Source organism: Phytophthora infestans, genomic scaffold (assembly GCF_000142945.1).
Source record: "Phytophthora infestans T30-4 supercont1.36 genomic scaffold, whole genome shotgun sequence".
Taxonomy (NCBI): domain Eukaryota; phylum Oomycota; class Peronosporomycetes; order Peronosporales; family Peronosporaceae; genus Phytophthora; species Phytophthora infestans.
In genome coordinates, this window is record NW_003303723.1 from 1,247,558 (window position 1) to 1,263,896 (window position 16,339).

The window sequence follows — 16,339 nt, forward strand, 5'->3', positions numbered from 1 at the left end:
ACGCGGGCAGTAATTTAGCTTATATTGGAAGCTGTATTAGGCTGTTTTCGTACTATTTGTCTCCGTAGACAGCAATGTCGTTAGTGTATCGCTGAGAACCTGTTTACTGACTGTTAGCTAGAGAGTCACGGAAGTAGCTGACATGCTGGTGGAGTTAGACTGGTTCATCGTCAATTTCGGAGCAGTTTGTCTTTCTCGTGTGTGTTTTCGTTTTGATGTGAGCCGTTTGTGTTTCGATCTAACGATTTGATCCAGAAATAGTGTACATTGTAAACTGGGGATCCTCACCCAATCTTGCTTAAGCCTAAGGCTTGCCGTGCCTTCGGTGGTCTATTACATTGTAATACTCCAGAGTTTTAATATTTCGTTTGGTTGGATGTCGTTAATGTCAACAGGCTTGTCGTTATGCGTGTCGGATCGCAACCAAATGCTGCACTATCCATGCGCTGGTTATCGGGATCTGCGTTATATCATTGGATTTGTTATGCCTGGTCCTTTTTGACGAGAGACCGGTCAATGTGTTGTTAGCATATTGAGCTGCAAAACAGAATATTGCAAGACGCTTCAACCACGTGGATTTACGTAACGTTTATGATGCCAGGTGAAGAATTGGTGCCTGTAGTTACATGTATCTGCTTCCATCGGCTACATGCAAGTTCATTCATTCATACTTACAATACAATCGTGTATTATTGGGATGACACTTTTGTAACGCCGAAAACTACGACTGTACTGATGCATGAGCGCTAAGGTTCACTTACTACGAAGTCTTAAGGAACAGAAGCCAATAGATAACGGACTCGAAGGCAAACCAGATCTTTATTGGAGACAACATACAACACTGTGCAGCCCAATCATTTTGTAAAAAGTGAACTAAGGAGAAGCAGCAGCAAATTGCTTAGACGACGCAATACACAAGTCATTAAGCGTCATTATAACGTACGACTGAATGCATATCTTACAAGAAAAACTCACTTACCGTCTTGCTTTTCTATGGAGTGACAGTTATGAATCTGGAAAGTAGGATGCGTAGATCCGTTTTTCTACACTTAAAGCATGTTTTCATGTCATCTTGAATTATTAAAACTAATATGTTGTAAAGCAGTTGCAAATATCTGCCCCCGTACAGCAGCAGCGTTATCGGATGTCCTAGGAGACTGCTAAACGTTCTATAATACTCGAAGTGGTCTAGCTCCTTCAATAAGCAAGCGATAGTCAAAAGCGTAGTAGCGGAGCAATTACATGCTGAATGAAAAAAAATGCTTACTTACTTGAATTTCGTGAATACACCGAATTGCGCGAGTTATTGTGAATCGTCACTGGGCTTACATTAAATTGCGACAGTAGCGTCAACAGGTTTGTCGTTATGCCTGTTGGATAGTCAGTAAGTTCTCAACTATGGATGCGCAGCGCATCATGCGCTGGTCACCATGGACAGTGATTGGGGCTGGTCCATAATGACAAGAAACCGGTCAATGTGTTCTGCTGATATGGAAGAAAATTCCTATCAGCTCCTTTACATTAAATGATGTTAATATGGATAATCCAGAGAGTTCTTTATCACTTTAAAGAACGATTTACTATTGTAATAGTAAAAACCACAAAAGATACAATCACAAACTGTGGAGACTAAAGGAGGCGCTGTCTAGAAATTAAAGAGTGAAATTGATTGAGTTAGAATCCTAGTACAGTACCCCCTTCTACATCTAACATGCAGCCCCTACTGTAGGGCCTCCCAACAACGGGCAGCCAGCGTTTTAGAAGCTAGCATTTATATCGAACAATATTTTTCTTGAAGGAAGATGGATACTCGCACCTATCGCACTCTTCTTTATAGCCAGTGACCTTTTGTGCGGGGTCCCGTACAGCCTTAGTGGTAACAATGTCCAATTTAGGTCGCTGGAACAGGAAATTGCAAGTGTTTCTTAGCTCGCTCGGTTTATTTCATTGATAATGAAGCATGTGCTTAGAACAGACAGGTAGTCATTTAATTCTACCGCAGTCTATCGTCGTTTTACATGTTTATTGAGGCTCTGGTGCAGGCGACACATCTCTTATGGTACGTTAGATGGAACAGAAGAAGCACTGCATGGGGTGAACATCTCTAGCTGTATTAGACTACTGGTCGCTCAAACATCGTCACCTACAGCCTTGAATGTGGATTTCTTGACGATGGCAATGCTTATTTACTTGTGCGTTTACAGCGCTTGTAGACTCACTAAGCTTAACATGGTCTTGCACTTGTCGCAGATACATTATACGAACTCGTTTACCCAATCAGCTACACGAAATACCATCTCGTACAGTTTACCAGCGTTTTATCGTGTTGGGTCTACATTCTTCGTGTGATATTGCTGCGCTTAGCCAAGGTGTAAAAAAGTTTTATAAGCTCATCGCCTACTACGTCTTCAACAGCAAGACACCATCATCATCATGTATAAAGCAACGCTGCAGCCGAGGTAACTGCTGTATTCAATAGTTACGAAGCCAAACCATCCAGTGGAGAAGATGATTGTTCACAATGAGCTTGTAGTCATCCGGTTACTTGTTGTGGTAGTACCAGCTGCGGTACAGCATACGGAGATTGTCGTACTCCTCGTCAGGAATTATGTTACCGAGTTTGACAGGGCTGTAGCCGTATGCTTCCAATCTCTTAAAATAATTCAAGAGGCTTCCACTCACATTGTTGGCAGTTCGCTTCTGGGCTTTGTTTACATACACCGTTAGCTTGTCGACGTTGAAGAGGTTGGCAGCATTCGCCCTTTCCTCTTCATCGTCATCGTCGCGATAATCGTTGCTGTCGAAGCGCAAAAGCCTCTTCTCGCGCTCAGCACCAAGGTGAACTGAAACTTCTGGTGATGCATACTTCGCGATATTGGGCATGGGCTCGGAGGCTTCGGCTGCAGCATTAGCGCTTGCGATGATAGTGGTCACAGTAGCGACTACTAGATAGACGCAGGACAGACGCATTGGTGAACGGCGGTGGCTCTTGATCCGAAATGAAGACAGTTGGGGCACAAAGTGATGGCTTTCGTACGACGCAGATTGCAGAGTGAAATTGTTAGCTGCTTTCGTGTGCTCAGCTACTTCGATGTCTAATGATATCAATATTACAAAGTACAGGTGTCACAACGCAAGCCAGGTCTCTGTATGGGACAGTATGTGAAAAAGGCAGGGCATTGATTAGATACAGGTTACGATATCCTGAATATCCACTCGGTTTCTAAATCGGTTTATATATATTGCTTGTCTGGTCCTCTCTTTTAGACTGCTATGCTTTCTGTTCAGTAGTATATTAAACCACTTGAAAACTTCAAAAATTGGGAAGCGTTCGTCAGAAGCACGTTTCCCTGAACTATAATGTTACTGGTCGTAACGCTACACTTCACCGTCGTTGACTGTAAGCGATAGTTGGGTATAAAATAAATGATTTTTCTCGAGGGTCTTAATTGAGAGTTGGTAGAATTTTCTGGAGATTTGTTGCTTGTCTCACGCGGGCAGTAATTTAGCTTATATTGGAAGCTGTATTAGGCTGTTTTCGTACCATTTGTCTCCGTAGACAGCAATGTCGTTAGTGTATCGCTGAGAACCTGTTTACTGACTGTTAGCTAGAGAGTCACGGAAGTAGCTGACATGCTGGTGGAGTTCGACTGGTTCATCGTCAATTTCGGAGCAGTTTGTCTTTCTCGTGTGTGTTTTCGTTTTGATGTGAGCCGTTTGTGTTTCGATCTAACGATTTGATCCAGAAATAGTGTACATTGTAAACTGGGGATCCTCACCCAATCTTGCTTAAGCCTAAGGCTTGCCGTGCCTTCGGTGGTCTATTACATTGTAATACTCCAGAGTTTTAATATTTCGTTTGGTTGGATGTCGTTAATGTCAACAGGCTTGTCGTTATGCGTGTCGGATCGCAACCAAATGCTGCACTATCCATGCGCTGGTTATCGGGATCTGCGTTATATCATTGGATTTGTTATGCCTGGTCCTTTTTGACGAGAGACCGGTCAATGTGTTGTTAGCATATTGAGCTGCAAAACAGAATATTGCAAGACGCTTCAACCACGTGGATTTACGTAACGTTTATGATGCCAGGTGAAGAATTGGTGCCTGTAGTTACATGTATCTGCTTCCATCGGCTACATGCAAGTTCATTCATTCATACTTACAATACAGTCGTGTATTATTGGGATGACACTTTTGTAACGCTGAAAACTACGACTGTACTGATGCATTGAGCGCTAAGGTTCACTTACTACGAAGTCTTAAGGAACAGAAGCCAATAGATAACGGACTCGAAGGCAAACCAGATCTTTATTGGAGACAACATACAACACTGTGCAGCCCAATCATTTTGTAAAAAGTGAACTAAGGAGAAGCAGCAGCAAATTGCTTAGACGACGCAATACACAAGTCATTAAGCGTCATTATAACGTACGACTGAATGCATATCTTACAAGAAAAACTCACTTACCGTCTTGCTTTTCTATGGAGTGACAGTTATGAATCTGGAAAGTAGGATGCGTAGATCCGTTTTTCTACACTTAAAGCATGTTTTCATGTCATCTTGAATTATTAAAACTAATATGTTGTAAAGCAGTTGCAAATATCTGCCCCCGTACAGCAGCAGCGTTATCGGATGTCCTAGGAGACTGCTAAACGTTCTATAATACTCGAAGTGGTCTAGCTCCTTCAATAAGCAAGCGATAGTCAAAAGCGTAGTAGCGGAGCAATTACATGCTGAATGAAAAAAAAATGCTTACTTACTTGAATTTCGTGAATACACCGAATTGCGCGAGTTATTGTGAATCGTCACTGGGCTTACATTAAATTGCGACAGTAGCGTCAACAGGTTTGTCGTTATGCCTGTTGGATAGTCAGTAAGTTCTCAACTATGGATGTGCAGCGCATCATGCGCTGGTCACCATGGACAGTGATTGGGGCTGGTCCATAATGACAAGAAACCGGTCAATGTGTTCTGCTGATATGGAAGAAAATTCCTATCAGCTCCTTTACATTAAATGATGTTAATATGGATAATCCAGAGAGTTCTTTATCACTTTAAAGAACGATTTACTATTGTAATAGTAAAAACCACAAAAGATACAATCACAAGCGAATGAGGTTAAAGGAGGCGCTGTCTAGAAATTAAAGAGTGAAATTGATTGAGTTAGAATCCTAGTACAGTACCCCCTTCTACATCTAACATGCAGCCCCTACTGTAGGGCCTCCCAACTACGGGCAGCCAGCGTTTTAGAAGCTAGCATTTATATCGAACAATATTTTTCTTGAAGGAAGATGGGTACTCGCACCTATCGCACTCTTCTTTATAGCCAGTGACCTTTTGTGCGGGGTCCCGTACATGGTAACAATGTCCAATTTAGGTCGCTGGAACAGGAAATTGCAAGTGTTTCTTAGCTCGCTCGGTTTATTTCATTGATAATGAAGCATGTGCTTAGAACAGACAGGTAGTCATTTAATTCTACCGCAGTCTATCGTCGTTTTACATGTTTATTGAGGCTCTGGTGCAGGCGACACATCTCTTATGGTACGTTAGATGGAACAGAAGAAGCACTGCATGGGGTGAACATCTCTAGCTGTATTAGACTACTGGTCGCTCAAACATCGTCACCTACAGCCTTGAATGTGGATTTCTTGACGATGGCAATGCTTATTTACTTGTGCGTTTACAGCGCTTGTAGACTCACTAAGCTTAACATGGTCTTGCACTTGTCGCAGATACATTATACGAACTCGTTTACCCAATCAGCTACACGAAATACCGTCTCGTACAGTTTACCAGCGTTTTATCGTGTTGGGTCTACATTCTTCGTGTGATATTGCTGCGCTTAGCCAAGGTGTAAAAAAGTTTTATAAGCTCATCAACTACTACGTCTTCAACAGCAAGACACCATCATCGTCATGTTTAAAGCAACGCTGCAGCCCAGGTAACTGCTGTATTCAATAGTTACGAAAGATGATTGTTCACAATGAGCTTGTAGTCATCCGGTTACTTGTTGTGGTAGTACCAGCTGCGGTACAGCATACGGAGATTGTCGTACTCCTCGTCAGGAATTATGTTACCGAGTTTGACAGGGTTGTAGCCGTATGCTTCCAATCTCTTAAAATAATTCAAGAGGCTTCCACTCACATTGTTGGCAGTTCGCTTCTGGGCTTTGTTTACATACACCGTTAGCTTGTCGACGTTGAAGAGGTTGGCAGCATTCGCCCTTTCCTCTTCATCGTCATCGTCGCGATAATCGTTGCTGTCGAAGCGCAAAAGCCTCTTCTCGCGCTCAGCACCAAGGTGAACTGAAACTTCTGGTGATGCATACTTCGCGATATTGGGCATGGGCTCGGAGGCTTCGGCTGCAGCATTAGCGCTTGCGATGATAGTGGTCACAGTAGCGACTACTAGATAGACGCAGGACAGACGCATTGGTGAACGGCGGTGGCTCTTGATCCGAAATGAAGACAGTTGGGGCACAAAGTGATGGCTTTCGTACGACGCAGATTGCGGAGTGAAATTGTTAGCTGCTTTCGTGTGCTCAGCTACTTCGATGTCTAGTGATATCAATATTACAAAGTACAGGTGTCACAACGCAAGCCAGGTCTCTGTATGGGACAGTATGTGAAAAAGGCAGGGCATTGATTAGATACAGGTTACGATATCCTGAATATCCACTCGGTTTCTAAATCGGTTTATATATATTGCTTGTCTGGTCCTCTCTTTTAGACTGCTATGCTTTCTGTTCAGTAGTATATTAAACCACTTGAAAACTTCAAAAATTGGGAAGCGTTCGTCAGAAGCACGTTTCCCTGAACTATAATGTTACTGGTCGTAACGCTACACTTCACCGTCGTTGACTGTAAGCGATAGTTGGGTATAAAATAAATGATTTTTCTCGAGGGTCTTAATTGAGAGTTGGTAGAATTTTCTGGAGATTTGTTGCTTGTCTCACGCGGGCAGTAATTTAGCTTATATTGGAAGCTGTATTAGGCTGTTTTCGTACTATTTGTCTCCGTAGACAGCAATGTCGTTAGTGTATCGCTGAGAACCTGTTTACTGACTGTTAGCTAGAGAGTCACGGAAGTAGCTGACATGCTGGTGGAGTTCGACTGGTTCATCGTCAATTTCGGAGCAGTTTGTCTTTCTCGTGTGTGTTTTCGTTTTGATGTGAGCCGTTTGTGTTTCGATCTAACGATTTGATCCAGAAATAGTGTACATTGTAAACTGGGGATCCTCACCCAATCTTGCTTAAGCCTAAGGCTTGCCGTGCCTTCGGTGGTCTATTACATTGTAATACTCCAGAGTTTTAATATTTCGTTTGGTTGGATGTCGTTAATGTCAACAGGCTTGTCGTTATGCGTGTCGGATCGCAACCAAATGCTGCACTATCCATGCGCTGGTTATCGGGATCTGCGTTATATCATTGGATTTGTTATGCCTGGTCCTTTTTGACGAGAGACCGGTCAATGTGTTGTTAGCATATTGAGCTGCAAAACAGAATATTGCAAGACGCTTCAACCACGTGGATTTACGTAACGTTTATGATGCCAGGTGAAGAATTGGTGCCTGTAGTTACATGTATCTGCTTCCATCGGCTACATGCAAGTTCATTCATTCATACTTACAATACAGTCGTGTATTATTGGGATGACACTTTTGTAACGCCGAAAACTACGACTGTACTGATGCATGAGCGCTAAGGTTCACTTACTACGAAGTCTTAAGGAACAGAAGCCAATAGATAACGGACTCGAAGGCAAACCAGATCTTTATTGGAGACAACATACAACACTGTGCAGCCCAATCATTTTGTAAAAAGTGAACTAAGGAGAAGCAGCAGCAAATTGCTTAGACGACGCAATACACAAGTCATTAAGCGTCATTATAACGTACGACTGAATGCATATCTTACAAGAAAAACTCACTTACCGTCTTGCTTTTCTATGGAGTGACAGTTATGAATCTGGAAAGTAGGATGCGTAGATCCGTTTTTCTACACTTAAAGCATGTTTTCATGTCATCTTGAATTATTAAAACTAATATGTTGTAAAGCAGTTGCAAATATCTGCCCCCGTACAGCAGCAGCGTTATCGGATGTCCTAGGAGACTGCTAAACGTTCTATAATACTCGAAGTGGTCTAGCTCCTTCAATAAGCAAGCGATAGTCAAAAGCGTAGTAGCGGAGCAATTACATGCTGAATGAAAAAAAAATGCTTACTTACTTGAATTTCGTGAATACACCGAATTGCGCGAGTTATTGTGAATCGTCACTGGGCTTACATTAAATTGCGACAGTAGCGTCAACAGGTTTGTCGTTATGCCTGTTGGATAGTCAGTAAGTTCTCAACTATGGATGCGCAGCGCATCATGCGCTGGTCACCATGGACAGTGATTGGGGCTGGTCCATAATGACAAGAAACCGGTCAATGTGTTCTGCTGATATGGAAGAAAATTCCTATCAGCTCCTTTACATTAAATGATGTTAATATGGATAATCCAGAGAGTTCTTTATCACTTTAAAGAACGATTTACTATTGTAATAGTAAAAACCACAAAAGATACAATCACAAGCGAATGAGGCTAAAGGAGGCGCTGTCTAGAAATTAAAGAGTGAAATTGATTGAGTTAGAATCCTAGTACAGTACCCCCTTCTACATCTAACATGCAGCCCCTACTGTAGGGCCTCCCAACTACGGGCAGCCAGCGTTTTAGAAGCTAGCATTTATATCCGGAGTCGTTACTACAACTTTACCACAATTACACGATAGGTGGTTTAGAGCAACGCAGCAGCTTGCTGTGTTGTTCGGTAATTTACCGAGTTTATCTTCCCGTGAATTTGAAACCAAACAATTAGACTAAAAATTTGCAAAATCTTGTGGTCGACAAAGTACGACATTTCCAGGAACGGGAGAAACCTACAACGGTGATATGGCGAAGAAGGACGAGAAGATGCGAGCGCCCAGTACGGGGGCTGCGAAACAAGAGGGTGTGGCGCACGTCCAGTTGGTCGCAAACACAGGTATGACGCTTATAAGGTTCGCTGTGATGGATATAAACTGATTTGATGTGTGTAGGACGTCGCTCCACCTTGCGCCCGCGTGATTACGTTGGTCTGACACGCGGCCACACGAAGGATGCCCCCGCCCCAAGGAACGCCACGAAGAGCACCACGCAGGACGCCACGCAGGAAGAGGATGTCCCCGCCACGCAGGACGCCCCAAAGAACGCCACGCAGGAAGAGGATGTCCCCGCCACGCAGGACGAGGATGTTCCCGCCCCGAAGAACGCCACGCAGGACGCCACGCAGGACGAGGATGTTCCCGCCCCGAAGAACGCCCCGAAGAGCGCCACGCAGGACGAGGATGTCCCCGCTACACAGGATACCACGGCTGAGGCTACCACACATGAAAAAGAGGTGAAACACTCCCAGAACGCTACTGCTAAGGTGGCAGCTGACTCGCCGGCCGCTATCGCTGAGAGCAACACTGAGGGCGACATGGAGAGCAACATTGAGGGCAACACTAAGGGCAACATGGAGAGCAACGTTGAGGGCAACGTTAAGGATAACGCCGCCGCAGCCACCCTAGCGGACTCCAACGATACGGAAAACAAAGTATCAGATTCAGGTACGAGTCGTCTACAATGTTATTTACACTTTCTAATTTAGGATTATCGACTGCAGATGACCCAGATCCTGAGCCTCCAACAAAGCGGGTACGAGTATCCACTGAAGGGTCGGCTAGTCGACCACATCATCTCTGGCGTCGCCAAACCAAAAACGCGGATAACCGCAAGAAGATTGTGAAAACGTTAAACCCAGTCATCAACGACAAGCCAGGGCTACCGCAAAAGGTCTTCAGCACGTGGGAGGAGTATCAGAAAGTGCTCAAAGATTACGAAGTCGAGCACTTCCTTTGCTATCGAACTCGGAGCTCTGAGACAAGAGAGAAGCACAACAGGTGAAGGCACGATACCGATATTGACGTTTATGTTGCTGTCTCACTATGTCGTTTGCTGCTATGTTGCTTTGAGTGTTGCTTAGGCTTCCTGGTGCTAAGAAGATACCTGATTATTTGACCCACAGCTTCAAACGAGTTTGGTGTACGCATGCTGCAACTCAGGCCCCCCGAGGGCGTGGGCGCCGTGAACACGACTGCCGCTTTACAGGATGTGAAGCGAGCTTCGTTGTGCGTTCCGTCTACTCAGTTGAGGCCGGTAAACCCTCGTGGAAAGTGTGTATTGGTGAAGACACAGAGGTGCGTAAGATGCTGTTTTTACGCATATTTGTAGTTCTAACTGTTTAATTTTTTAGATATCGATGCACAACCACCCCACTACGAAGGTGATCTACGATTCGTATCGTAGTGCGAAGTCACTTTTGTCGCGCAAAGTTTGACAAGAACTCGGTCTACTCAACGAGGTGAAGCCCAGTACTGCTGCTGTCAACCGGTATCTGGCGGACAAGCTAGGTGGGTGCTTTTCGTAATGGAGGGTGACCGCAGTAAACCTTAAGAATCGCTGTACATTCAAAGTTTTAATCAAGCTTAACAACATTTTGTTTACGTGCAGATATTACTATTACACCTCAGCAAACACGTAATGTGCTACGGGTGCTATTGGGATCATCAGCGTTGGAACGAACCAAGTCTCTTTTGGGTGCTTTTGTCGCGGAAGAAGGAAATGATGTTCTCCTGGTGCAAGACCAAATGGATATAACCTGTGTCATTGCATTGCAAACCTCCATTCAGAAGGAGTGTTTTCGTCAGTGGGGTGACACACTGGTGATGGACTGGACGCACGGGACTAATAACCTCGGATATCATTTGGGTAAGTTGCATCGTATTTAATTGTCAGATCATACACATACTAACTTGTTTGCTTTTTTAGGAAGTCTTGTGGTCACGTCGGCAACAGGACGGGGCATACCTGTAATCGACTTTCTTGCGCTAGACCAAAAAGCACAAACAATGGACCGTATCGTTGAATTCTTCAAAATGAAGAGCCCGTCCTGGAATTTAATCCAGACTATCGTTATCGACAAAGATTTCGTGGAGTGGCGGGTCCTGGAAAGAGCATTTCCCGGCACCAAGGTTATTCTGTGCCAATTCCACGCGCTCACGTACTGGAGAAAAGTGCTTCGTCGTCCCAAGTTTGACCTGACAATGTCACAGCGCGACATGATGGAGGACGCGTTTGCAAAGCTAATCTACTGGTACGATTCTGTGTGTTGCTTCATGTGTTGATTATGAAATGTTGCCTAATATGTTGCTTTGTTGTGTTGCTAAATATGTTGTGCGAAATGTAGCAACACGCAGATAGCGTTCAATTCAGAGTTGGCAGCATTCACAAGAACGTGCGAGGAGAAGTGCCCTAAGCTACTTGCTTATTTTTTGCGGAATTGGAAAACGTGCGATTCGATGTGGGCAAATTATCTCCGTGGGGCGTACTTTTCTGCAGGCAATACCACCACCAATCGAATTGAGTCCAACTGGAATCAGGTGAAGCTGCTCCTCGGTAAAAGGCCCCGTATTGATGCGACGATTGGAGGGCTTCTAGCTCACCAAACGACAGTTATTCGACAGCTACTTGCTTCAATTCGCAAGCACTCCGTGACCTCGCGGCAACCTGACTCTGTCCCAGACTTCCTTGTAGTTGTGGCAAAGCACCTGAGCGATGCTTCGTTTACAAAAGTGCGCACTCAGTGGGAGCACTTCATGGTATATCTGGCGGAAGCTACGTGCAAGAAAGAAAACGTGGAAGTGGGAGAGTGGATGTTGTCTACGCAGGGGCGCACATATCGCTGCAATGACTATCAGTGGACGTGTACATGCCTATTCTATCGAAGTAATCACCTTCCGTGTCAACACTTGATGTACATTGCTGACCGCGTTCACCGGTTCGAGTATCTTCCGGCATTGACGATTGCTCCACGCTGGGACATGCTGGAAATGGCGGCAATGGAAAAGGCGTTTCAAGCGGGTATCTATTCCCTCCAGGACGTTCAAACTTCGATGAAAGTAGCCAGCGATGCCTTCGACGCGGTCCAGCAGCAGGATTCTGCATCAACATTATCAGCAACACAACCGAGTAGTGCAACACAGGACGCTACACAACCGAGTGGTGCAACACACGAAGCAACACACGAAGCAACACAAGTGAAAGGAGAGCTAGGAGATACCAAAACGACAAGACTGCGCGTTAAATCGAAACGCCGAATCATCTACGTGAAGTTGCGTCGCCGCGAGCGAGCAAATGTTGTTGTTATGTCAACCGAGGAGAAGTACTGCTATGCAAAAGCAGTATTCGAGCCCGTGATGGAGCGTCTCTCAGGTCTGTCGAGCCCTGCTTTCTGCACAGCATTGCATGCCTGGAAGGAACTGGTTCAACGTGAGCTACGTGAAGGTGTTGGAGCTGGATCGGTATCAGATACAACGACTTTGCCGGAAGAGGACGACAAACCCGACAATTCCTATTTATCAGATGCCGCATCGGAAATTGAGCCCACAGAACTTATTGATACTATGGATTTTATCCGGCAGATGAAATCGCCAAATTCACCTCAGACGGGGGATGGAGCCATACACAAATTTACGATGACAAAAGGACCGAGTGCAACACAAACATTGAAGGTCCAAGTAGCGTTACCGTCGGCCGACCACCAAACCGATACGCGTCTTGAAGCTCACAATGAGCCAGCTAAAGCGGCTGCACATGCACCCAGGAAGTGCAGTGAAGCGAAAGCCACCGCTAACTGCGGACTTGAAGTTCTTCGTATCCCTCACCCCAAGCCTCGACACAATAAGAGGAAGAAGCTGACACAGCGCAAATTAGTAAAGCACGAAAGGCCCCAGAAACTGGCTGCTATTGCGCTTCCGGACAAAAACGTACCGTCACTTTCGCGACTATTGGAATGGGCGAACCACACGACTGACCCGTATCACGTGAGCGAGATACTCGGAAACTACCCTGTGATCATGGATGACGATTTCATGAGCGCCCGAACTCCTCGCAGCTGTCGTGAATTAGTTTGTACGGCTGACTATGACTACAATTTCGTGATTCCTCAGAACCTTGTCATTAAATTGAACGCTGTGGTTGCTGTCGAAAAGAAGAAACGTCAAGGATCAAAGTACTTCAATGAGCATCAAGATGTCGAACATCCGGAGGGGTCCACGAACGAAGTCTTAGCTTTCTTTCCGGGTGGTACCCCGCGCTTTACTAGGTTTGTGCTTTTCATGTGCTGTTTCATGTGCTGCTGGAGCTCTGTGTTGCTTAATGTGTTGCTCACGGGGTGTGTTGCTTTCTGTGTTGCTACTAGTGGTGGGGTCTTCAGAATGGTTGAGTACTTCAGTCTTGTCAAGAAGTTCAATTCATGGATGGCAGATGTGAAGTGGCTGTTATCGACAAAGTGGAAAAAGATCCTCGCACACCCGGAGATATTCGACGAGGAGACCGGAACTGCTGCTCTAATGCCTGACGTTGTTCCAGTGAGACATCAACAACTGGCGGACGACATCGTGCGTGTGCTGGAAAGCGCTTGTCTAAGCTCAATCTTTCGGCTTGATTGTGGCGAGGGAACCGTCATGGTGGAGAAAATGGTTGGCATGATTGCCCGAGATCGTATGCTGAGTGATACGATTATCGACTTCGGAATTCGATGCATTTGCGAATCGATTGGTAGCTGCTATGCTTTGGACTCATTCGCACCGTCATTGGGCTGTCCGAGGCCACCAGAAATCCCTATTGATAGCTGCAAGTACGTTGTGTTGCCTGTCCATTTGAGCGACATACACTGGGGTGTGATTATTGTCAGTATTTCATACCGGACGGCAATGGCGACAGTCACACCGTATTTCTACGAACCATTGTGCTCTACATCATACAACGACACTCTTGAGCACACCTACGAGGCAGTAGTGGCCGAGTTTTTAAGAGTTTGGCACGATTCCACCATGCTGGGAGAGCCATATCCAATCGTTGAGGAGACCGTGTGGCTTTCCGGACCGAAGCAGCCCGACGGAACTTCTTGCGGTGTGCTAGTTCTCGCCCAAGTGTATACGATGCTTAAAAATAGCTCGCAATTTACCCGATGTGCTGTAAGCCATGACGACGTCACTATTATGCGTCTTCGCATTATGTGGATGATCTTAAGGCAACCCGAGGTAACCACGAGAAAAAACAAGGTAGCGAAGGCGGTCCAAGACACAGATCTGGAATTACTGGCGACAATTAAGACGTAGCATGTTGTGTTTCGGAAGCCAATTAATTGTAAACTTCTTACTCAATAACCCCACTCTGGTCCTCAAATTCTCAATGCTGCGTGTGGCCTAACATTGAGCTGCAACACTCCTCCAGCACAACCGAGTAAGACATGACGTACTTTGAGCTGCGAATAGGAACCCCCGTCACGGCTGCAATGCGGGTGGTTTCCTCCTTTTCGAGTGAGATCAATGTAGCTAGCTCATCGTGCGCATTTAACAGCTTCGCCGTGTACTTGGCCAGTTTTTCAAGCTTCCCTTCCATTAGTTCAATCTGCTGAAGCCGGGACTGAAGCAGCTTTTGGCAAAGCTTGGCCTGGTGAGTTTGAAGAGTCTCCGCTTCACCACGGCGAGCTGCAGTTAGCTCTAGATACCCCGAAGGCGCTGGGTGACTAGCAATAGCGCTCTTAAGAAGGCTGGCGTGGCTGATGTCGTCTTCGCTCATACTTGTCTCCTTTAAAACGGCCGACTGCGATCTACTAAGAAATTCACAATAGGGGGCCAGAAACTTTTACGGTTCCCGTCATTTATCTCTTTTAAATTACGCCACGAGCGTATTTTATTTAGCAAATGTTGTTCTCTGTGGCTCTCCTTGTGTCGATGTGGTCTGTTGCGTTGCTATAAGAGCTGTTGTCTTGTCGTTGACGAGTTGCAGTAACGCCGTCCATTTATATCGAACAATATTTTTCTGGAAGGAAGATGGGTACTCGCACCTATCGCACTCTTCTTTATAGCCAGTGACCTTTTGTGCGGGGTCCCGTACAGCCTTAGTGGTAACAATGTCCAATTTAGGCCGCTGGAACAGGAAATTGCTAGTGTTTCTTAGCTCGCTCGGTTTATTTCATTGATAATGAAGCATGTGCTTAGAACAGACAGGCAGTCATTTAATTCTACCGCAGTCTATCGTCGTTATACATGTTTATTGAGGCTCTGGTGCAGGCGACACATTTCTTATGGTACGTTTGATGGAACAGAAGAAGCACTGCATGGGGTGAACATCTCTAGCTGTATTAGACTACTGGTCGCTCAAACATCGTCACCTACAGCCTTGAATGTGGATTTCTTGACGATGGCGATGCTTATTTACTTGTGCGTTTACAGCGCTTGTAGATTCACTAAGCTTAACATGGTCTTGCACTTGTCGCAGATACATTATACGAACTCGTTTACCCAATCAGCTACACGAAATACCATCTCGTACAGTTTACCAGCGTTTTATCGTGTTGGGTCTACATTCTTCGTGTGATATTGCTGCGCTTAGCCAAGGTGTAAAAAAGTTTTATAAGCTCATCGCCTACTACGTCTTCAACAGCAAGACACCATCATCATCATGTATAAAGCAACGCTGCAGCCGAGGTAACTGCTGTATTCAATAGTTACGAAGCCAAACCATCCAGTGGAGAAGATGATTGTTCACAATGAGCTTGTAGTCATCCGGTTACTTGTTGTGGTAGTACCAGCTGCGGTACAGCATACGGAGATTGTCGTACTCCTCGTCAGGAATTATGTTACCGAGTTTGACAGGGTTGTAGCCGTATGCTTCCAATCTCTTAAAATAATTCAAGAGGCTTCCACTCACATTGTTGGCAGTTCGCTTCTGGGCTTTGTTTACATACACCGTTAGCTTGTCGACGTTGAAGAGTTTGGCACCATTCGCCCTTTCCTCTTCACCGTCATCGTCGCGATAATCGTTGCTGTCGAAGCGCAAAAGCCTCTTCTCGCGCTCAGCACCAAGGTGGACTGAAGCTTCTGGCGATGCATACTTCGCGATATTGTAGTGACGCACTACGCAGAATTAGCAAAATCGTTCAAGTATTACTGGTTATTTCACGTTTATATCTGTTAAACCGTCTAGCATTATTCGGGTTTGCTTGTTCCCATTGTTGTACTAGCGTAGGTATATTGCCATGGTAGTTTGTTTTCTCACCCCTGCATGGTTCTCTTCTCGTCTTAGCCGATACATGTAGATAATCAAGACCTAAAGCAATTCATTCAGATCTCTCTACTGTACTGTGAAAATACTTGATAAAATGGTTATATCGTAGGGTTGGCCTTTGCTTGTCTGTTGCTTTGT

At 45.2% G+C, this 16,339-nt stretch overlaps 2 protein-coding genes across 2 annotated transcripts; both read right to left on the minus strand.

The window, feature by feature from the left end:
* Window positions 1-2,541: 2,541 nt before the first annotated feature.
* Window positions 2,542-2,970, minus strand: PITG_14738 (PexRD8 family secreted RxLR effector peptide, putative; the record flags this gene model as incomplete). The annotated part of the gene is made up of 1 exon (XM_002898569.1): window positions 2,542-2,970. The coding sequence occupies one exon, from the start codon at window positions 2,968-2,970 to the stop codon at window positions 2,542-2,544; it is 429 nt and encodes a 142-aa protein (XP_002898615.1).
* Window positions 2,971-6,007: 3,037 nt separating this feature from the next.
* On the minus strand, window positions 6,008-6,436 carry PITG_14739 (PexRD8 family secreted RxLR effector peptide, putative; the record flags this gene model as incomplete). The annotated part of the gene is made up of 1 exon (XM_002898570.1): window positions 6,008-6,436. One exon carries the CDS (start codon window positions 6,434-6,436, stop codon window positions 6,008-6,010), a length of 429 nt encoding a protein of 142 aa, XP_002898616.1.
* Between the last annotated feature and the right edge of the window lie 9,903 nt (window positions 6,437-16,339).